At 43.3% G+C, this 20,813-nt stretch overlaps 1 protein-coding gene across 1 annotated transcript in view; it reads right to left on the bottom strand.

Annotated features, from left to right (window-relative positions):
* Positions 1-6,673: 6,673 nt before the first annotated feature.
* The window catches only part of zeb1b (zinc finger E-box binding homeobox 1b), a 48,256-nt gene continuing 34,116 nt past the window's right edge, over positions 6,674-20,813 (bottom strand). Inside the window, 7 exon segments of the mRNA XM_003450226.5 lie at positions 6,674-10,385; positions 10,388-10,465; positions 11,142-11,322; positions 12,617-14,319; positions 14,786-14,891; positions 15,157-15,359; positions 16,269-16,430. Of these exon segments, the coding sequence (XP_003450274.2) occupies positions 9,727-10,385; positions 10,388-10,465; positions 11,142-11,322; positions 12,617-14,319; positions 14,786-14,891; positions 15,157-15,359; positions 16,269-16,430 (3,092 nt within the window). The 3' untranslated portion in view covers positions 6,674-9,726.

Raw genomic sequence — 20,813 nt, 5'->3', positions numbered from 1 at the left:
CACATTGTGTCAGCATGGATTGCTGATGAATCGTATGTGTTATTTACAATTTTCTTCTGATAAATAGTCTTTCATGCAGGTTTTTATCCTGTCTTCCTTCTCTCACCCCAACCGGTCGCAGCAGATAGCTGCCCCTCCCTGAACCTGGTTCTGCCGGAGGTTTCTTCCTGTTAAATGGGAGCTTTTCCTTCCCACTGTCGCCAAAGTGCTTGCTCATAGGGGGTCATATGATTGTTGGGTTTTTCCTCTATATGTATTATTGTAGAGTCTACCTTACAGTATAAAGCGCCTTGAGGCGACTGTTTTTGTGATTTGGCGCTGTATAAATAAAATTGAATTGAAACTGAATTGAATTATTATATTATGTAATAATGTAATATGACACTCTTTTGGTATGCATAACAGCAATATAATTATGTTATAAAAATGTGTTTACGTTATCATGCAGCTGTTATGGTAAATCAGTGGGCGTGACATGTGCTTTCCTATGTTCATGATAAACCCTGTTGTGCTAGGACATACAGAGAGCAGCGCAACAGTTTCTCATAAATGTGGACGAGAGGAGAACGCTTACAGTTTCTTTTTATAAAACAGAACTAGGAACCACAAGTGCAGCTGAAAAAGAAAACTTTGTGGAAGTACCGGGGGAATTACCAGGATTTCTGCAGTGCTTTCCCATAAAAATGTGGCCTCAGCTAGTCACTAGAATATATTTTTAACATATCAAGTAATGAAACAGAGTGGAGTTTGGGAAAAGTAAGGAAACAATAAGCTATACTTGAAACTTGTGGTTTAGGTTATGAGGCTATGAGATTGGTGGCCTTCTGTACGAGATGCCTTGATCACATCTGTCCCAGGAGTTTAGAAGCAGCATTGTACGACTCGAGGCTGGTAACAGCTTTTCTGAGGGCCTGGCTGTTTAACAGTCCATGACAACATGGCTTATCTGCAAGTGGAGGAAATTTAGGAGTCCTAGTCAGTGTTCCTGTAATCACACAGTGTATGGGGTATATGCAAAAAAAAAAAAAAAGAAAAAAAGAACAACAATAAAAAACTGAGCTCTCTGTTCCCCTTCTGTCCACAAGTTCCCCCCCCAAAAAAGGGAAAATCTAGGCTACGGGCTCGCCTCGCCAAAGCTTTAGCTTGAGAACCCACAAAAAACCCTGCAGGAATCACTACAGTGTGCTAAAACATGTTTGTGTATGGCTGTGTTGGTAGTGTTAATAGAAGGACATGGAAAAAATGAAAGCATGTGGCCTGCTGCAACCCTCAGTTGAACTAGAAAAAAAACAATATATGGATGAATATATATTATAGCTAATGTTAGCTTAATGCTAGCTAAAGTCAGCCTTTGTTTTGTTAATTTAACAGCAGCTGGACGTCTGTGACGTTAATATCAGGATCTCTCGAAATGGTCACTCATGTCTGTGAATGGCTGTTAAATTGCTCTCTGGGAAGAGTTTTGTTTAGTCATTTTGGAAATGACTGCTCTGTTATTAAAGTTTGAAGGCTTGCAGGAGCCTGTGATGTCTCTCTTGTGGCATGTGCTCGACAGCCGTGATTGACTGTTTGATTTGAGCTTCTGTTCATGAATGAAGTGTGACTGTTTCCTTCTACCTTCATGGTTTAGGAGTTAAACAGATCAATACTTCATGAAGTCGTGTTGCACATAAAGTTTAATGTTTGTCCCGGGATATGATTGCTACCTTGTTAGCGCAGTATAGCTAACGTGGCTTTGCTAAATAAGTAAAAAAGAAGGAATGCTGTAATTGTTTGTTTGGCATGTTTATGAGCCTGTAAAGACCATAAATATATTCCGAGCGTCTCGGTGTGTTACTAGCTGGTTATATACTGTAGTTTGATATGCAGGTTTCAGTTATGTATGAGCTTCTGCTGACCGCTGTGTTAAACTGGAGCTCTGAAACAGCAATTTGTCACATGAAGTGGCATATTAGCCTGCCGCCTTACACATATGCACACACACATATAATGTCTTTGTGTACATTCTGCTATTTAGTGGTTGAGTAAATGAACATGATATTTAAGTGACTGCTATTTCCTGAGCGCCGTTTTTTTCCCTTTCCTCTGCCTCCTCCTCCCGGCTTTTCTCTAAATTTCCCCAGGGAGCTTCGGCCCCCTGGGTTTGGCTCGGTGTCAGAGTCCCGGCAGCCATGATACTTCATCAGGCTTTTGCACCATTATTGGCAAGAGCACTCCATATCCTCTTAGCAGTTATAGCTTTTCAATTTTCCTTTGAAATGCTGAGCCCAGCAGAACATATGGCAATATCTTGGCTTTAAGTCCCAGATTGGCCTGAAAGCCTGTAAAACGGCCCCACGTATTGAACATGGAGCCACAGGCTACACACTGGTTAACCTTTGTGGAATTTCAGAATGGAGTCTGAGTATTGCTGTGACCACTGTTAAAGACATTTATTACAGGTACAATTACAAGATGCTGTTGGATGTTTTGACACCTTAATGTTAGGGTGTGAGCTGTCCTATAAAGCGCTGTTCCACCACCAAACCCCCTCCTCTATAAATGTCTCTGAAGACCTATTTAACATGACGGCAGAGCAAAACCCCTGACAGATTATTCTGTATCTTTCTGCCACAGTGCCCCTTCACCACATTCACAAACACTCCCGTAAGTTCAGGTCGCAGACGTATAGTACAATCGCTTGCACTCCTTCTGCTCCGAAGAGACAAAAGACAAAGAAGGAAGTTTGAATCCCATCTCACCCACGATTTCCTTTCCTTAAAACAAAGACTCTGGCTCAGGAGCATCTTCTTAAGACTTAGAGATGTTCCTGAAATGCCCCCAAAACCATCCTTAGGGATCCAAAGCGAGACTGTGCTTCTGGGAAGGCAGAAAGAATACACTATGCAAGAATAACTATCAAATATGTTCACCAGCTATTGTATCATTTACAGCACCCGCACTGACTATGGATTTTCAGTCCATTCCATTACTAATTCATGTTAGTGGAGGGGGTGGGTTTGGGGATGCAGGAGGAGGGTCAACCCTCCTGGAAACCTAATCTGGATCAATAGGGTTGACCTTGGGCTGGTCTATAACCAGACGGGCTTGAATGATTCTGCTCGATCACTAACATGTGATCCCTCTATTAAATTTTATTTTTATGATGGAGTAAGGTTTAAATCGGCTCTTCTGATTAATTTGTTACGCCGCCATGATCTCATAACTATGTAACCACTTCAGATAACATGGTTTATAAATAAACTACCACTTGTGACTTAATATTTCTTTTGTTGATATCAACAAGCCTGTGACCCGAGGCGCTGAGTAAAGTCTGGAAAATACGACTATTTACTGCTTTCAAGTGGCGTAGGAGACGACTCACATGCATAAACTGTAGTTAAAAGATGGTTTAAGCTTCAAAGTCTGACCCTGCATTCTTTTTAATGGCCTGCAGGGGGGCGAGCTAAGTCCATTATACTCTGGTGCCTCTATGGGAAAAGAAAAACAAACTAAACCTAGTATCTGGGTAATTCCACTAAGATTCTGATAGTGGAGGAAAAAAAAAGAAAAGTGAAACAAACTATTTAAGATACCCACGCAACACAATTAGCTTATCTACTAGCGTCTGTTGACCCAGGTTTATCTAATGCACCACATACCCAATTGTTAATTGTATTCAAGAGAATTGTATTTTTTATATAAGACACACATGTATAATAATAAATTGATATCGCTGGTAGAACACAGTATTCCATGATTCCTCTACACTGATTAGGTTAGTAGTCAGCTAGCTAGTAGATACAGTCCATCAAAAATGAATGAATGGATGGATGCCCCATCGTTCTGAAAATTGTTATATTTGTTCAACCAATTCAGGATGAATTGCAGTCAACACTTCTGTTTTAACATTATTGTTGAACAAGAGGACAAAAAGTTTCTCTTCTCTGGGCAAATCCTAAAAGTGTTTTCCTGAGAGAAAATCTCCCTGAGCTCTACTTTATTATTGTTTCAACTTTCATTTGGACGCAGGACTGTGGTGCTGGCAAGAGGCACTGAGAGGATTAAAAAGAGGAGGAGATTATCAAGGAGACAGAGGAAGAAGAGGACAACAGGTGTGTGTGAAAACTTACAATATAGTATTATCATTACATGAAAAAGCTGGCTGCCTCATTTTCAATATAAGGTACTTTAGAGCTTTCAGTGAAATTGTATTGTGATGTTTACTTTCATCTTGCTCTCCATTTCAAACTATTCCATCTACATGTATGTACGTGTTCCTGTGTGACATATCACTGACGAAAGAATAAAAAGCCTCATCAGCGAAACAAGTTGGCTCCACCCACCAAACAGTTGTGCCCATGTGTCTGTAACTTGATGATCCGTGAATGCTACTGACGCTGACTGAAATGCAGTCAAGTCTCCACTAAAAGGTTTCGTTTTTCAGTTCTCGTTCCATCTATCACATCAAATATTTCATTGTCTTCCTGTTTTCCGCTTAAGCTAAAAAGTGCTTCCTAAAATGTGAAACTGTTGCTTCAACCATTTTGTTCTGCTTTTTTGGTCATTTGAGGTTTTTCCTTGGAACTTAATGAATCCACCCATCTTCTGTGGCTTATCATGGTCCGGGTCATGGGCAGTGTTGGGTGAAACTTTTTTAGTAACGTTATACATTACCACATCACTGAAAAATGTAATATGATTACAGCAATTCGTAATCACATTACATTAGCCACAAGCATCTGCACAGACAGGGGGGCTGTAGCTCAGGAGGTTGGACATCTACTAATTGGAAGGTTGGTGGTTCAATCCCTGGCTGCTCCGGCCTGAATGCCAAATACCCTTGGGCAAGATTCTAGCCCCTAAGTTGCTCTCCAGTGAATCCATCTTGTGTGAACAGAAAGCACTTATGTATGTGTGTATAAATGAGTGAATGAGGCAAGTTGTATAAAGCACTCTATAAGAATCAGTCCATTTATCATTTACTGCACGCTAACACTAAGCTACACTGCAAAAACTCAAAATCTTACCAAGTATATTTGTCTAATTTCTAGTCAAAATATCTCATCACTCTTAAAATAAGACACAATCAGCTACAGAGTAACATTTCAGTGAGATATAGAAAGTTGTGTTTAGACAGAATTCTGGAGAATTTTAACTTGTTCCTGTGACAAAGTGGTTAGGATTTAATTCATTTACCATTTGTCACTTACATATATTGTTAATTTGTCTTGTGTTATCTTATAATGAATCATAATGCTTTAATGTAGACACTGCAGATGTAACCTTGGCTCTACATACTATCCCGGGTCCGTTTGTGGTAGCATTGGTTATATTCATTACACCTGTGCAAATGTTCTTAAAGCCAAATGTCACTTAATCATTAGTTGATTTGAATCTTTCATTTATTCATGTAGTTTGGTTATACTTACCATTGTGTGTTCCTTTGCGCAGGTCAAATATATAAAACAAGTGTGTGAGAGAGACCGCCCCAGTACTTCCTGGTTATATAGGGTATGATGTCAATGATCGAGTTAATTGGGTGTAACCAAATGAAGGGGTGTTTCTTTTGTGTAAATTTGTTTATTTCCTTTAAAATAACCTCATGAGTTGGATTGTGTGAAGAGATTGACTTTTCAAACTGTTTAGTTGGGTAAATGAGTTTGTTAAGTGGAAGAATGATTTTATTCCTGTTTCTTTGTCTAGACTGTGTTATTTGGTCTACCCTGTTTTCTCAATGGTAGGGATTAATAAGGGTTCAGCTGTGGGTGGAATTCTGTATAAAGCAGGTGAGGTTTTGACTGCCAGCATTCTTATGTTTGAGTGAACAATTGTTGAATGGCGATGCCAGAAAATAAAGGACACTTAAAAGAAACTTGAACAGTCTGCTGATGCTTTCTTCCTATCACTTTCTGCTGCTTACGTTATGCTACCCCACAGTTCCAATGGCAGATTTCTTTTCCACTTATTTCAAGCAAAAATATCTCGTATTAGGTGGGAAAAAGTCTAAAAACAAGTTTGATGAGATATTTTGACTAGAAATTAGACAAATATACTTGGTAAGATTTTGAGTTTTTGCAGTGTAGCCAAGAGCCGAGAATGATGTTAAAGCCCAACTCCATGCTGACTCCAGCCCAGCAGCCGGACCCTGATCCTCAACAGGTAAAAAGGACAGGCTCCATTTCCAACTGTGATTTTTTAAAATGCAGAATCGCCATGGCGATCGCTTTGAAATCTCTTTGTGCTGGTTTTCATCTTTGCTTTGCCTTAACCCTGTTTGTGTTTATATGTAAATACTAAAAGAAAGATCCTATCCTATGAGTAATGTAGTAAGTAATGTAATGAGTAGTATAAGATCTTACTTGCTCTGGGAAGTAATTAAGTAATGTACTGTGTTGCCTTTAAGAAAACTAACAAGTCATGTATCTAAACTTTTTTAAAGTAACGACTCCTACACCGGTTGTGGGGCTCACTAACATCAATCCCAAATATAAAATGTGACCATGAACTGCATTTCTCCATGTTTTACACCACAGCCAGAATTAATTCAGTGTTTTCTAAAATGAACATTTCAAAATTCTTTTCAAAATTCTGATTATGAAAGCAAAAGCTTAGAAAGACATGAAAGCAGAAGTGCATGAAAGAGCGTTTTGTAATTTCCAAACTCTAATGAAAAATCTCATGACAAACTGAACAGCTTGTAATTGATGTATTTTATTGTGAGATGGGGAGTCATAAAAAATGAACAAAAAAGAAAAAACAAAAACAATCACTATAAAAAAAGATGAGGGTGTTAAAGAGGAGGGGGGGGCGCATATAAAACTGGGTGTGGTCATGACACTGACATATAAAGTAACAAATTGGCACAAATAAAAACAAATAAGAACATACGTCAATATTATTTTGGCTTGGCAAAAAGGACAATTTGTGGGATTAAGGATCATCCTTCAATACAACAGAACACACTCATGCTATTAGACATACAATTAGTTTTCAAAAGTTCAGTAGCTTCATATTAGAGAGGGGAAAGAAAACTAAACTAACATGAGAATGGATGCAGAGGTCACAGGTTCCAATTTTCAGGCTTGCAGGGTGCGAGTTTCTTTTTTTTCCCTAAGAAAAACATCACTTCATTTGTTCCAAAAACATACTTCAGTATGCCAGAGTCTGATTTTTCCAGGCTTGTAGTTATTTGCCATTGATTCTTTTTTTGTCCCATACTAAAATATATTATCGTATTAATACAAACTACAGTATTGTACACTACATAGTGTAATAAATAACCATAAAGAAATATAAAAAATAAGACACATAAATATAAAAGTTCTCTATGACTAAAGAGACATACCCAACTCGCTGGGGGTGGGGATAATACTGCCATTGCTGAAAACATACAGTACGCACACGGACACGGAACATAAAACAACGTAAGAGACAAAAAAATGAAAACAAATTAAAAAATCAAATAAAAAATAATACTGACAGGTAAAACGATGTTGGATTAAACTCCTAGGATTCATATTTGCCTACATTTTGTTACCTGAAGAGACATCTGAGCATTTCATGGTGTGTTTAAACAAGTGCACTGAATAAGCTTCAGAAAGGCAGGACACAGTCAAAAAGAAGAAAGTGTATTTCATCATCACCCATTTGAAAAACCAAATGTGCATTGCAATTTTTTTTTCTGTTTGTTTCTCAGATTAGGTGAAAGCAAATTCTTTAAAATCTATAACACAGGAACACATTGTAGGCTAAACTCTACTCTCTCTGGTGTGGCGATCAGCCAAAGTTAACAGTATCCCGGCTTATCGGTTGATCTTGGACCCGGCAATACCTGATCATAGCTCCAACAGCAATATTCAGTGGCACTTTTGATATGCATGCTTCTCTAGTTTGATTATTTTAATGTTATTTTTTTGCATAAGGCTCTGAGTTGGGGGATGGGGCAGGGTTATAGGAAGGATGAGACAGTTTTCTACATCCGCTTTCTGCTCGCTCTGAACGTTTAAATCATTTGTTTGACATTTTGAGCTTTATACTTTCTTGTTAGTAACTAAAAATTAGCTTAGCTTAGCCAAAAGCTAAGCTAATGGAAACAAAGGGAAATAGGTAGCCTGGCTCCGTCTAAAGGAGAGGGCGACGGATATTTGAGTGCTGCTTTATCAGCTTAAATGTAGAAGATATTGGGATACTTTTGATTTGCTTTTAAGAATTGCAGAAATTGAGGCCTTTTATATTTGGTGTCATTACATAGCTATTAGCTGTTGCAGCACATGTAGCAGAGCAGCATTACAGATGAACACCTCTCTCATAAATATTTAGTGAAAAACTTTATTGAAAAGTTAACATAAACAATTTCCCTTTTCAATATAACTCTAACATACTATATATACTTTGTATCTTTATAAGGAATGACAGCCTTTTCTATAGGTGAACCTGGAAGTTAGCATTCCTTCAATAAAAAGCCAATAAGATTTTTCCACTGGCTTTTGGATTATCATGGAAAATCTCTGTGGAAACTTGAATGATGCGTAACATGATTTGTTAAGCAAAATCATCTCCACAAATTGTTCTAAAGTTAGGCTTTGCCATGACTTTGGCACCACCAATACTGAGCTGCTGAGTATTTCCCAGAAACTTCTGTAGCCTCATTTAGCCACTTGTTAGCAAACAGCTGCTCTGGGACATGTAATAGCGTTTTCTAACATAGTTTACAATTTCACAATAAACTGTGACCATGTCTTATGTTAATCTTATAGAATCTACGAAAGGTGATATAACTAAAAAAAAAAACCCTACTGATCTTAAGACAGCAGAACCAGGAGAGGGAAATGCCAACTCAACTGCATTTAGGCCACAGTCTAGCATTTGCATAGGGGTAAATGTGACCGTGTGCAGTTTTAGGGGATTAAATAAATGATCTATAATGTGCTAGTTATTGTTCAGATGCTGCCAGGCTACCAATATGGCTAAAGTATCTGACAGTGGTTTTGAGCTTTACACCAAATTGGTATCAAGAAAGCAAATATTTGCCCAAAATGTCAAACAATTTTTGTTAAATGCTGATTTAAAAAAAGAAGAAGAAAACAGAGTCTCAAAGGAACTAAATGCTGATGAGATTTTCTTCTTAAGGCTCACGATCCAATCCAAACTATAAAAAAACAAAGAATTGTAACGCTAGCATCTGCTAGCATGATGGCATTGTATATCTAATGCGGTAATACTGAAGGGTAGACAACACAACTCAACTGCTCCATCAAAAGGTAAACCAAGCCACTTGTAGTGCACAGGATTTTTTCTTATTTTCCTTCCAACCTAACAAAATACTGACTTTTTTTTGTTCATTGGCAATAAAAAGATATAGAAATATCTCCCAACTGTACAGGTTTTAAAGGTTAAAATATGAGTGATAAAATTAGTAACACTGATAAAAAGAAATGACCCAAGGTGTTTTAGTAATAAAACATTATCTAAAACGTGTCGGCTCTAGCTTCCAAAGTCTGTATAATGCATGTCCTTCATTTGTTAAAATTCACGTTCGTCTTCGTCTTTTCTTTACAAATGGATTTTTCTAACAGCGAGAAACCGTTCTCCTGTGGAAAAGTCACTAGTATTTTTTTCAGGCACACCTGGATTTCTACACAGTAGTGAACTGTCAGAGTGACCAGACATCATCTCGTGCGTTCTTCCTCTGCACACAGCGAGGAGGAGTCTGATTGTGTCTAGTAGAGGAGTCTGGTTCCCCGTTTAGTCTCCTTTCTCCCGTGGTGTCTGCTTCTCATCTTCACAAACCTCGTTCCTGTTTGTTTCGCCTCGACTCTCCTCTGCGACCTCTCCTCCTTCTCTTTCGCTCAGGCCTCCTTCAGTTTCAGCTTCAGGGGAACTTCCTTCAGTTTCCATTGCCTTCTCTTCTTCCACGTTGGTTTCTTCCTGAACGCTCCCGAGCCCATCCTCCTGCCCGGTGTCAGCCTCCTCTTCTCCTATCTCGCTTTTTTCCTCCTCTCCTCCCTCTCCCACTGCTACTCTCTTCATTTCCTCCTCATTCCTCTCCTCTGGCTCGTCCTCCTCCTCCCCTCCTTCGTCCCCTATCTGCACCACCTGGATATCATCCATGTCCACCACGCCTTCCTCCTCCTCCTCTTCCTCGCTCTCCTCATCCTCTCTGGTGCTGCTCCCTCGCTCATCCGAGTCCAGCTGGGACGGGGCCAGGAGCTGTCTCTGTGCCCCACTCAGGACCTCCATGTCGACCTGGGTCTCGCCGTCCTCCTCCGGGCTCTCCCGCCCTCCCGCTTGGCTCTGCGTCTCCTTCTTGCAGTAGGAGTAGCGGTGGTTCATGTGCTGGGAGTAGGAGCCCGAGTGGGAGAAACGCTTGCCACACTTGTCACACTGGTACGGCTTCTCCCCGAGTGGAGCCGCATATGTTCGATCAAGTGATGTTTGTGTTTGAAGGCCTTGCTGCAGATGCCGCACTCGTGAGGTCGCTTCCCTGCAGAGAATAACAAAGCAAATAGACGTCAACACATCAAACATATTTCTGCGAAGAGACAATATTAACAATAAACATTCAGGGAGCAAATCCCCCATCATGATGTCTGAAAGGTGCCAGTGCCTGAAAGCTGAAATCAGTATCTATCATCAGTGTATCCAGGGAGAACATTTCCAAACAATACAACAAAATCACAACGATTGTGCTTCAAAACTTTCAAGGAAACTTTATCCAGGCAGGGAGCAGCTAGTTTCACCTAGCATGAGATCATTTGGAGCCGAAAACTGTGGTCCCGAGCCAGGTATCAGAGTAATAAAGAAAAAAAACATCGAAAATGCCTCTGAGAGTGTTGACCTGAGCTTGGCCACAGAATCATCATCATGGAGCAATCCAAATCACTACCAGAGCTCGCCTCTTGCTTCACATGAGAAGCTGGCAGCGCAGAGGTGGGGAGTTGGCGGAAAGAAATTCTCAGACCTCTTCTGTGCATGTTGAGTAATACCTGCTGGAATGGAGGTGTCCACCCTTCTTTATGCTGTAGCTCAAAATCCCCCTTTTGCTTGCACTCTGACTCATCTTTCCCAGGACCCAACAGAGTGAGTGATGGTGAGACAAGTTCCGGTTCTTTTTTTCTGGCTGTGTTCATGTGAAGGCCCTGGGAAACACGAGTGTTTACCTGTGTGTTCGTATTTGTGCCTCAGCAGCGAGCTGCTCTTCTGGAAGATCTTGTCGCACAGGTCGCAGGCGTACATGCCGCTATCCGTCTTCTTCATCTTCTTCCTTGGAGGGCCCGAGTCTGAGTCGTTCTGCTCCTCGACTGTGGAAACACCCTCTGAGCCCGTGTCCTGCCTGTCCTCCTGGGGAATATGAGAAATCAGACACACTTGTAGGAATGCAAAGTTGAGCTCAATCTGTTTGACAGCAAAAGACAATTGATGACTCAGAATACCAGTAAACCATGTGTCCTTTGTGGGAAGTGATACTGAATCATCCCCTGATCATAGGTTTTTACCAATCTTTTCCTTTTCCTAGAAACAACCGCACTCTGAACCTAGCAACCTATCCACTGCTGTAGTCAAACAGGCTACTTGGCATGGCTAAGGAGCAAATATATATACATAGGGCTCCTTTTTACAAGACAGGTCTATGCCGATCCACTTAACACAAAAGTATAATACAACAGCGATAAATCAATGCGGCAGGCAGAGGTGCGGCGCTTAAACAGATTCCAACAGATCAATAGAAGCTTTGCAGTAAAGTGCAGCCTCATGTCCTCTGGGTGACAGCCCAGGAAGATCACTCACACACCCAGGCATCTACATCCATCATTAGAGGCCCATTAGATGTCTGCACAATGAAGAACTATTAAGGGCTATCATTTTTACAAAGAGCCCAATTTTGACATTTCTATATATGACTTATTGATTTGATTTTGGATGGTTTCAGACTATCTATCATGTGATGGTGGTTCTGAACAACAAGACCGTACATGGATTGAATGCTTTGACTGATTGCTCCGAAAAAGATAAAAGCCAACTTGATTCCGATGCACTTGATTCTCAAAGTTGTTCATGGATTAAACCCTCAATCCTTTATATAACTCACATAATTGGAGGCAAACATGTTTTCTGATAACTCAGGAAACTAATTAAGGTCTTCTGTAAATGTTAGAATTAAAGTGTTAATTATGAAAAATATGCTTAAATGGGAGCTATTCTGCTGAATAAAGGGGTGGCACCGGGATTATTCTGAACTGTAAATCATGCAAAGCTGCTCTGTGAGTAAAAACAAAGAGCTGGAAATGGGTGTAATAGGTCACCTTTTTAAGCTAGCGATTAAACGATAAGAGATGGGAAAATATGAAGCTACCACTAGCATCTTAGCTTAGAGTACCATAAAGCCTTGAAAGGGGCATGGCAGCTGGCCTGGCTCTATCAAAAGGTAACATAACCATTTTTTTCTCTTTGGCACGTAAATAAAAGGTAACAGTTAATTAGTGTGTCCTATTAGCGATGAGTCAGAACCTTTGTTTCACATATTTACATAAGCTAGCTGATGGCTAGCTAGCTTCATATTTAGTGTGCAAATATGAATAGCATCATTACATCAGCTCTGCTGCTAATAAAATGAGGGGACATAAGTGGTGCACACCTTGACTCCGTTGAGGTGGATGGTTTCGTGCGTCTCGGTCCCTGCGGGGCTATTTGCTGTAGTGGTATAGGTGTAAGCCAGCTGGGGGATCAAGATAGTCTGTTTGTTGTTGGTGGCTAGTGCTCTTAGGCATTGCATTGTGGTGACGATGTCGAGAGGTTTGGCACTTGGCTGGCTGGCGTACAGTGCGGTGGGGCAGGTGCCCATGGCTGAGAGTGGCAATGCCTCTTTCTTTGTGCAAGTTAAGTTTAGGGGTTCGTCCATGTTGGTGGAGCCAGAGGAAGGGGAGGGGTAAAGGCAGGTTTTACTGGCCGCTCTCTCTGCTTCGTCTCTGGCTGGCTTCGGCAGCGACAGGTCTAGAGGTCCCTCGGCGCTCTGGGTTTTCTTCGCTGGGCCAGGACCTCCGGCTGTCAGATTTAGTGGTGAAGGGGAGGCTGGCGAGCTGTGAGCGCCGTTGATCTCTGCTGGGGTAGCTTCTGTTGGGCTGTCCTGGGTCACAGGAGGAATTGTAGTGGCTTTGTCCTTCCCTGGGACCAGAGACACCACACTGTTAGATTCACAAGTGTCCTCTTCCTCTGAGGGAGGTGTTGGGGCACCCAGAGATATCTGACCCTCCTGCATTTTGTCAAACCACTTCTTTACCACAGAGACCGGGAGGCTGACTGAGTCAGAGATCTTGGCCAGCTCATCCTTGGTGGGCTCTGCGTTTAAGGCAAAGTAGGCCTTGAGCAGTGACAGGAGGTTCTTGGGCTGGCTGCAGAGTCCTCCGTCTGACAGCAGGGCAGCAACAGTAGAATCGGACATATCCAGGCCTGCGCCATTCAGTTTGAGACAATCCTTCTTGCAGTGCTTGAGGGCGTGGAGTGCATCCAGCCCACCGGGACAGTTGTCACACAGGAGACAAGTCTTAGTGGTCTTCTCCTCTTTTTCTTTTGCCTCATTGGCCCTGTTGCCTCTGATAGTCAAATCTTCTGGGAGTTTCTGGGACTTGAACGTGTTGGTGGTGGTTTGAGCTGGTGACAGAGGCTCTGGCTCTTTCTTTAGATTATGGGCTGTTAGCTGACCCTGGTTGGGGTCCAAATTGTAGTTGATAATGATTTTTGCATTTCCATCCTGACCCACTATCGGCAGACTGATGGCTGAGATGAGTTGCTGTTGTGGGGTGTGAAGCGTTCCAGTGGTTAGCCCCGAGTTCACCTGGCCTTTGGCATTGTTTTCTAGCACCTGACGGATGACGTTACCATCCACCGCAACTTTGAGCGCATTCTGCAGGTCTGCCAGGTTGATGCTGATGGGTGATACCAGCCCCACAGTGGGTAGGACCACAGCTTGCACTGTGCCCTGCAGAGGAGCTGCAGCACCTCCGCCGAAAACGCCGCCATTCATGGCGGTCACAGTTGGGGACGATATCACTGTTGGCTTGTACTCGAAGTCCACAGGTTCTGTCTTGATCTGGTTTAGGGGCAGCTGCTCCTGCAGGGGCTTGCTGTGCTCCAGCTTCTCCCTAATCTGAGTGCGGAGGACCGAGGGTGGCGTTGAAAGTCCTGGCGACTGACCCTGGCTCTGGGTTTTGGTGTTCCCTAGGCGCGATCTGCCGTTAACTGAGATGACGCTGATGCACTTCTTACTGCTGATGTGGGAGCTATATGAGCCCGAGTGGGAGAAGCGCTTCTTGCAGTTGGAGCACTCATAGGGTTTCTCTCCTGGATAAAACCACAATGTGTACAAGGGAGAGAAAGAAAGGGTGGTTGGGGGCGGGAGAAACAAATTTCCATTAGTGAATGAAGCTAAATGAGCAAGCTAGGCTATGAGCAGCACGACAGGAAAAAGCTCTAATGCATTTCAATGATGCTTAAACGCTGATGTAATAGCACCAGTGGGAAATGCCCTTCTCTAATTGCTGTCCCATAATGCCAAAAGAAACACAATTATTGCACATTAAGGAAGAGCACACAATGGACCGAAACACGATGAAGGATATCTAAATATGGGGAATTGGCTGAAACAGAAATAAAACATAAATATTGCTTCAGAGGAGACTCAAACATCTGTGGCCAACAGAGACTCGCGAGGCGTACGCCCGCCCCACTCACGTCCAAGCACACGCCCATCCACAAACACACACGCATACACAATACGCTGCCATGGAGACAGGGGTTGTCCACTCACCGCTGTGAATGCGTAGGTGCTCCTTCAGATGGTGCTTGTATTTAAATGCTTTGCCACATTCAGTGCACTTGAATTTACGATTGCCTCCCGACTGTGTTATGTGTCTCTGTCAGGAGAGGGGAGAGGGGTGAGGCAGTGAGATATACAGTGGAAACGCAACCTTTGAACTGCGACTAATTCATGTCATTAATCAATGGAGGGCAAAAGTTCTTGTTTATTCATCCTGTTTGGAAGCTGCTAAGGAAACTAAGCTATGATAAGCAGGGTCGATTTGAACAATCACTACAGCGTTGTGCAAGCAGGTGTGCTACTGGAACAAATCATCTCTAATCGTTCTGTGAAAAAGAAAAGTGTCAGAAGTCAGTTTCTACCTGATCTCGTCCGCTCTTGTGGACCGTCATGTGCCTCTCCAGCTGGGCGCGGTAGGCAAAGCTGTAGTTGCACTCGGGGCAGCTGAAGCTTTCCTCCGTCTTCTCGTGCCGGTACTTGATGTGCTCCTTCAGAGAGCTGTAGCGCTTGTAGCCCCGTGCACAGTATGGACAGGTGAGCAGCTGAGAGAACGAATCCGGAGTTCCTAGTGGAAAAGAAGGGCAGAGAGTGAGCAGGGGAAAGAAGAAGGGGTTAAAAACTCCTGATGTTACACGTGGCCTGCCACAGTGCGACTCCTGTGCTATTTAACCAATCCCTGAGGGATCCTCCCCCACAGGTAAACAGGACACAGGTACCCAAATGGATGATTAATCATCTATCCAAATGCCTGCCTGTCTCTGTAAATAAAACATATGTATACGACTACATTTTGAGACTTCATTTGCATTTCAGAAGCACTTGCAGCTTTCACTCCCTTCATATCTCATGATCCGATGTCCTGTTGCGCATTTGAAGCATTTCAAAAAACACCCACGCACGTGGGGAAAAGTGAGCTTGGTAAACAACAGCCGCCCGTCTGGATCCGAGCTGGTTAACACAGGGTCTCAGTTGGCCAGCTCCCACACAGGTAAAACATTACTTTGTTAACAGGTGATGTATTAAGTTTCCCCTGCGGGACAGGTGAGGGCCTCGGGATGGGAATGCACACACATTATCGCTCAGGTAGCTGTGAGTCAGAGCTCGCACAGACGTGACAAATTTACTCAGGTGTTGCTTTTTCCTCCTCCTCTCACTGTTCCTCCCTCCCTTCCTCCCTCTCACCTCCCTTTTTCTTTTTTTCCTCTCAGTGGTAGCAGGTAAAAGCCAAAAGCCCGGGAGTCATAAAGGCCCCAGTGTGCTGCACTTAACAAATAGCAGTGTGTGTAATGATGTCGGAAAGTGGTGCTAATGGGGTGGAGTTAACACCTGAGGTGATACAGGGAGCAGGTAGAGCTGTTTCCCCCCCGGCCCCCTGGGGCGAGTAATTACTGGGTGGGTTGCTGTAGCTTTGAGAGCTCAGAGGCTTTGAGATCTAAGATGAAAAGTGTGTTTTAGAGCGTGCGATGCCCTGTACCATTCTCGTCGTGGATGCCGGTATCGGGAGTGCCCTGGCGCTGAGGCTCATCATCTGGGGCTTCCGGGTAGATGACGGCCGTGTCTCCCTGCTGGAGTATCTCCTCTACGAGGGCGTCTGTGCTCACATCATCCTCGCCATCCGAAACACAATCCTCCTTCACTGCGAGAGGACAAACATACAGTGATTACAGCCTCGACTGCAGAAATGTTATCCATTACCTCGTTATTTCGACACCATTTTTTCTATTGATGCACGCTGCACACATAAAACCTTAACCTTTGTATATGAGATGCAATAATCCATGGTGTCAAAAAGAGTGTCATGACTGAACTGAATCCCACAAGCCCGGAACGAGGCGTGCGGTGTCGAGGGGGAAAAACACAACATCCTGAATGCTGCACTTCACAATAGGATGAGAAACTAATTAACATCAAAGGCCAGAGGCTACTGTATGAACACCATGCTCTTTGTTAGAAGTGAATGGACAGCCTCTGTTCCCTATGTTAGGTAAGGTACTTGTTGAGACTGGACTGATAATTAGGTGATGAATCTTGTCCTGATGCATTGCAGCAGACAGACATTTCACGAGACCCAGCAGACACACACACACACACACACACACACACGGACGCACAAACACGGTGTTCTCTGAAGAGGCTTGGCCTTTAGACTGTGCTTAATATCCCAGCAAATGAGGTGCTGTATGTGGGAGCCGAGCGCCTTCCTTCTCCACATCACGTGAGCCTGACTAGCTAGTAACGAGCACTAATTACCAAGCTACGGTTATAGGAAGTGTAACCTGAGGACAGACTTGGGGATGCATGAAAGCTTCCTTCCTTCTTTCTATCTCTGCTCTCGCAGCGCTTCCTGGAGCGGCTGCCGGAACCAGGTATAGCATGTCAGCTATTAAACACAAGCATTATTCCTCAATGGATATTATGGATATGTTAGCGTGCCTGTGTGTGTCATTACAGAGAATAATTGGAATAGTGAGCTATGAGCTAAAAGCAAAGTTAGCCTACTGCACTGGTGTTTACCAGGCAGATGTTTTATGGCTCGATTTAAGCTCTCCCCCTGCTTAGTGCAGATTTGAGGATTGTGTTTTGTGAATTGTGACAGTGCTGAACGACGGGGCCAGCTGTTTTCTCCTCAGAGACGGGAACAGGTGTAGCACTTCATGACTCGCCAACGCACAGTGAATACCAGTGCTCTTACGCACAGCCTCACTCCGGCTTCCTCTGGTGCACCTTAACAAAGCTGTGAAACAATATGAGCGCGCTCATTTGTTGCTATGGTTATTAAAGACCGTTTGAAGAAAACCTCCCATCCTGGAATGAGCCCGTGAGAGATAACATGGAGAACGAGGCGGTCTGTTGATGAACGTGTGTGTGTGTGTGTGTGTGTGTGGAAAGCACAAGCCAGCAGCAGGTGCTGAGAAAGTCTAATCGAGGAATTCTCAGCCCACATTAGGGGGCTGAAAACCCCCTGAATATCACCCAGCTTTTCTCCCATGACCTCAGCAGCAACAGTAACACCCCGTAAGACATGTTTACCTCATTTTTCATAGCAGAAGAAATCATTTGGCATTTTGGGAAATGGCTTTCTGGCTAAGGGTTAGATGAGAAAATCAATATCTAGCATTTGCTCTGATGAGTTAAAAAAAAACAAAAACGGCCGTAGCAGAGGTAAGCTGAATTAACCACTCTGCCAGACATCTGAACCACATTCAGATTAGTTGAAAAAGTTAAAGGTGAAAAAACAGAGAGAAGAGATCCTTTTCCATCTAAATTTGGTCACAGAGTTGAATCCCATCCTTCACTGCTTAATCCAGTGAGCGTCAACACAGTTGATCCTAACCAGGTGGACCAGTTTATCACACAGCTAACCCAGAGAGACACACAAATCATCAGCAGTCACATTCACACTTCTGCAAAGTCCGACGAGAGAATGCAGAGCATGAATAAATAACACAGGAACAACTGTGAGTATGTAGCAGACATGCCTCAAGTACATACACTGTACTTGCCATATATTCACAGTATGAAATCAGCCTGGTTTAAAAGTGACCAAGCATCCAATTCTGAGCAAGACGTGTGCAGAACACACCATGCTACAGGAAGATGAATCAATTATTTTATCTCCCACGATACATACTGGCCAATCCAGATATGAAGACAGGTCTGTTTTTAAAAAAACATAACACATGTTCATGGTAGGTGTGATCTAACTCCACACTGTGAAGTTACAGAAAAGGAAGCTTAATTTTAGACGTGCTTTTCAATGATTTAAAAATATACCTCTCTACATTTCATGTTTTAAACTTATCTCGTCAACAATTTTTTTTGGGTGGGTGGTAATATTTTAATTTCTCTACTGGAGCTAATATGATCTAAACCCATCATTGGTTAAACATGGAACAGATCTGATGGGCAGATTTTATTTATTTCACTATTTCAGTGCTCGATAAAGGTCATGACAGGCTGAGCAAAATTAGCCCAGAAAACAGCTTCCATGCACATCTGCTGCTTGGTGAGCTGGCAGACACGAGAGTCGGTTGGAAGTGAAAGCTTCATATTTTAAAGTTATGCTGACGTGCAGAACATGTGTCACATGTGGCAAACTGATGATCCGACAGCAGATCAGCACTTTGCTACAGCAAGCTGGGTTTAGCTCCCATCTCACGCTTAAGGGCAGCATCCAAACACACCTTTAGGCTACCAAAATGTTAAGCGTGTGTGTGAAGTAGAGTCCCAGTTGGGGGTGCGTGTTGAAAAGGTATGACGTGTTTCTCTCGGCTCTTTGTTAGGTACAGAGCCCGGCCAGAAGGGTTCGTGGGCTTTGCCGAGGCGGCTCCATGTTATCAGGCCGCTCCCCTGCTAAGAAACATCACACATAGGCCATTTATGTTGCTGACACAGGGATGTGAATGCACCTCTGCACAAGCAAGTTAAAAAAAGCTGCAGAAACTCGGCCCCCGTGAGGTTGTAGCAGGACGTTCTGTTGCAGCTCCCGCCTAAAAAACTATTTATTGCACGGTGTAACCCAACACATCTTAGAACAAAATCACCAGACCACCCACTCTCTCCTCTTCTCTTTCCCTCGCTCCCTTCTCTGTCCACATCTCTGCAACAAGATACAACGCTATCCCATGATGCATTTCCTGCCCTGGCCAACCTTTGCCCCTGCTGCTTCCTGTGGTCGTGCGTACAGACCCGTCTGCCGATTCTATCTCGGCTGGGCGATGCATATCAGCAATCGGGATTCACACAGGCACTCGTTAGAAAAGATGTTCCACTTTATCTCCTGTCAGCAGGAGAAGGGATGTGAGGTATTTCCAAGTCTACAATGATTTGCTTATCCTTGGCTTAGTGCTATCAAACATTTGTGCTCTGAGTCTCTACTGAGCAATCTTTCCAACCTTCGGGGGTTTCTTCCTTTCCCGTGGCTCAGTTTTAACATCACATGATGTGAGGCACACGGGAACGCACTGTAGGTGTTGACGTGCGTTCACGAAGCCACAGAGAACCACAAAATGGATTTTCAGCAAGCATCAAATATTGTCTCTGCATATTAGGCTAACAGTGAGGAAACAGGGAGAGCCTGGCAGCTTCAAAGCACAACATACAACTACCTATCTTGTAAAGACTGTGTTTCCCCAGCCTTTCACTGCAACCTCACCATATCAAAGCTCTCCAGCTCCGCCCTACCTATTCTCTGAGATGTAATCACACTCCTCGAGTCATTAAATGTAAAGAAGAGGCCCTCCCAGGTCACCGCTCTCTTTACCTTTCCCTCCTCAAGAGCTAGTCAGCCTGTCCTTAGAGGACAGCAGACTGCAGTTTACTGCAACAATACTGCGCTGCTCCACAATCATTTAGGAGTGAATGAGTAATGACAGTGAGCAGGGCGACCCATGATACCGTATAATCAAGAGGAATGATTCCCAAGGACAGAAATGGTGAGGGAATGGATGAGGAGGTAAAAAAAGGAAAGTAGGGATGGTGCAGAAAAACAACTTTTTTTTTTCAGTTTTGGAGCACAGCAGTCTCTGGAGAATGGGTGTCAAGGCTTTAATTTGAAGCAAACCGGGCTCTGCCGAGGAGAAGACTAGTGGGTGGTGGTCACTTTTTCAAGGCTTGCACCAGATACTCTGTTCTCAGGAGTGCAGGAGAGATGAAGGGACGAGAGCAAGGGTTTGTTTAAAGGACTGCGGCTTTCCCGTGTTTCATCAGTGCGATCCAGGGCGACAGCTAAGATGCTGCTTGATGTATGAGATGTGGGCTAGACAGAGCGTGTGTGTGTGTGTGTTTGTACATGACTGAAGGCAAAAGAAAATATGCCTGATCAGGCATAACTGTGGAGCGCGGCCAGCTCACTGAGCTGTTTCAGTGTAACTCATGCTTTTGAAGTGTTTAATGTTCACAAGCCCGGGCCAAGACCAATGACATTATTCTTCCTCCAACTTTCCCTTGATGCGAGGAGCTACAGCTGGAGAGCGGCGATGAGAATGACACCATCGTCTGGGGAATAGGTGGCTGCGGC

This window comes from Oreochromis niloticus, linkage group LG9 (assembly GCF_001858045.2).
Source record: "Oreochromis niloticus isolate F11D_XX linkage group LG9, O_niloticus_UMD_NMBU, whole genome shotgun sequence".
NCBI lineage: Eukaryota > Metazoa > Chordata > Actinopteri > Cichliformes > Cichlidae > Oreochromis > Oreochromis niloticus.
This window is presented reverse-complemented; position numbering and strand designations above follow the sequence as displayed.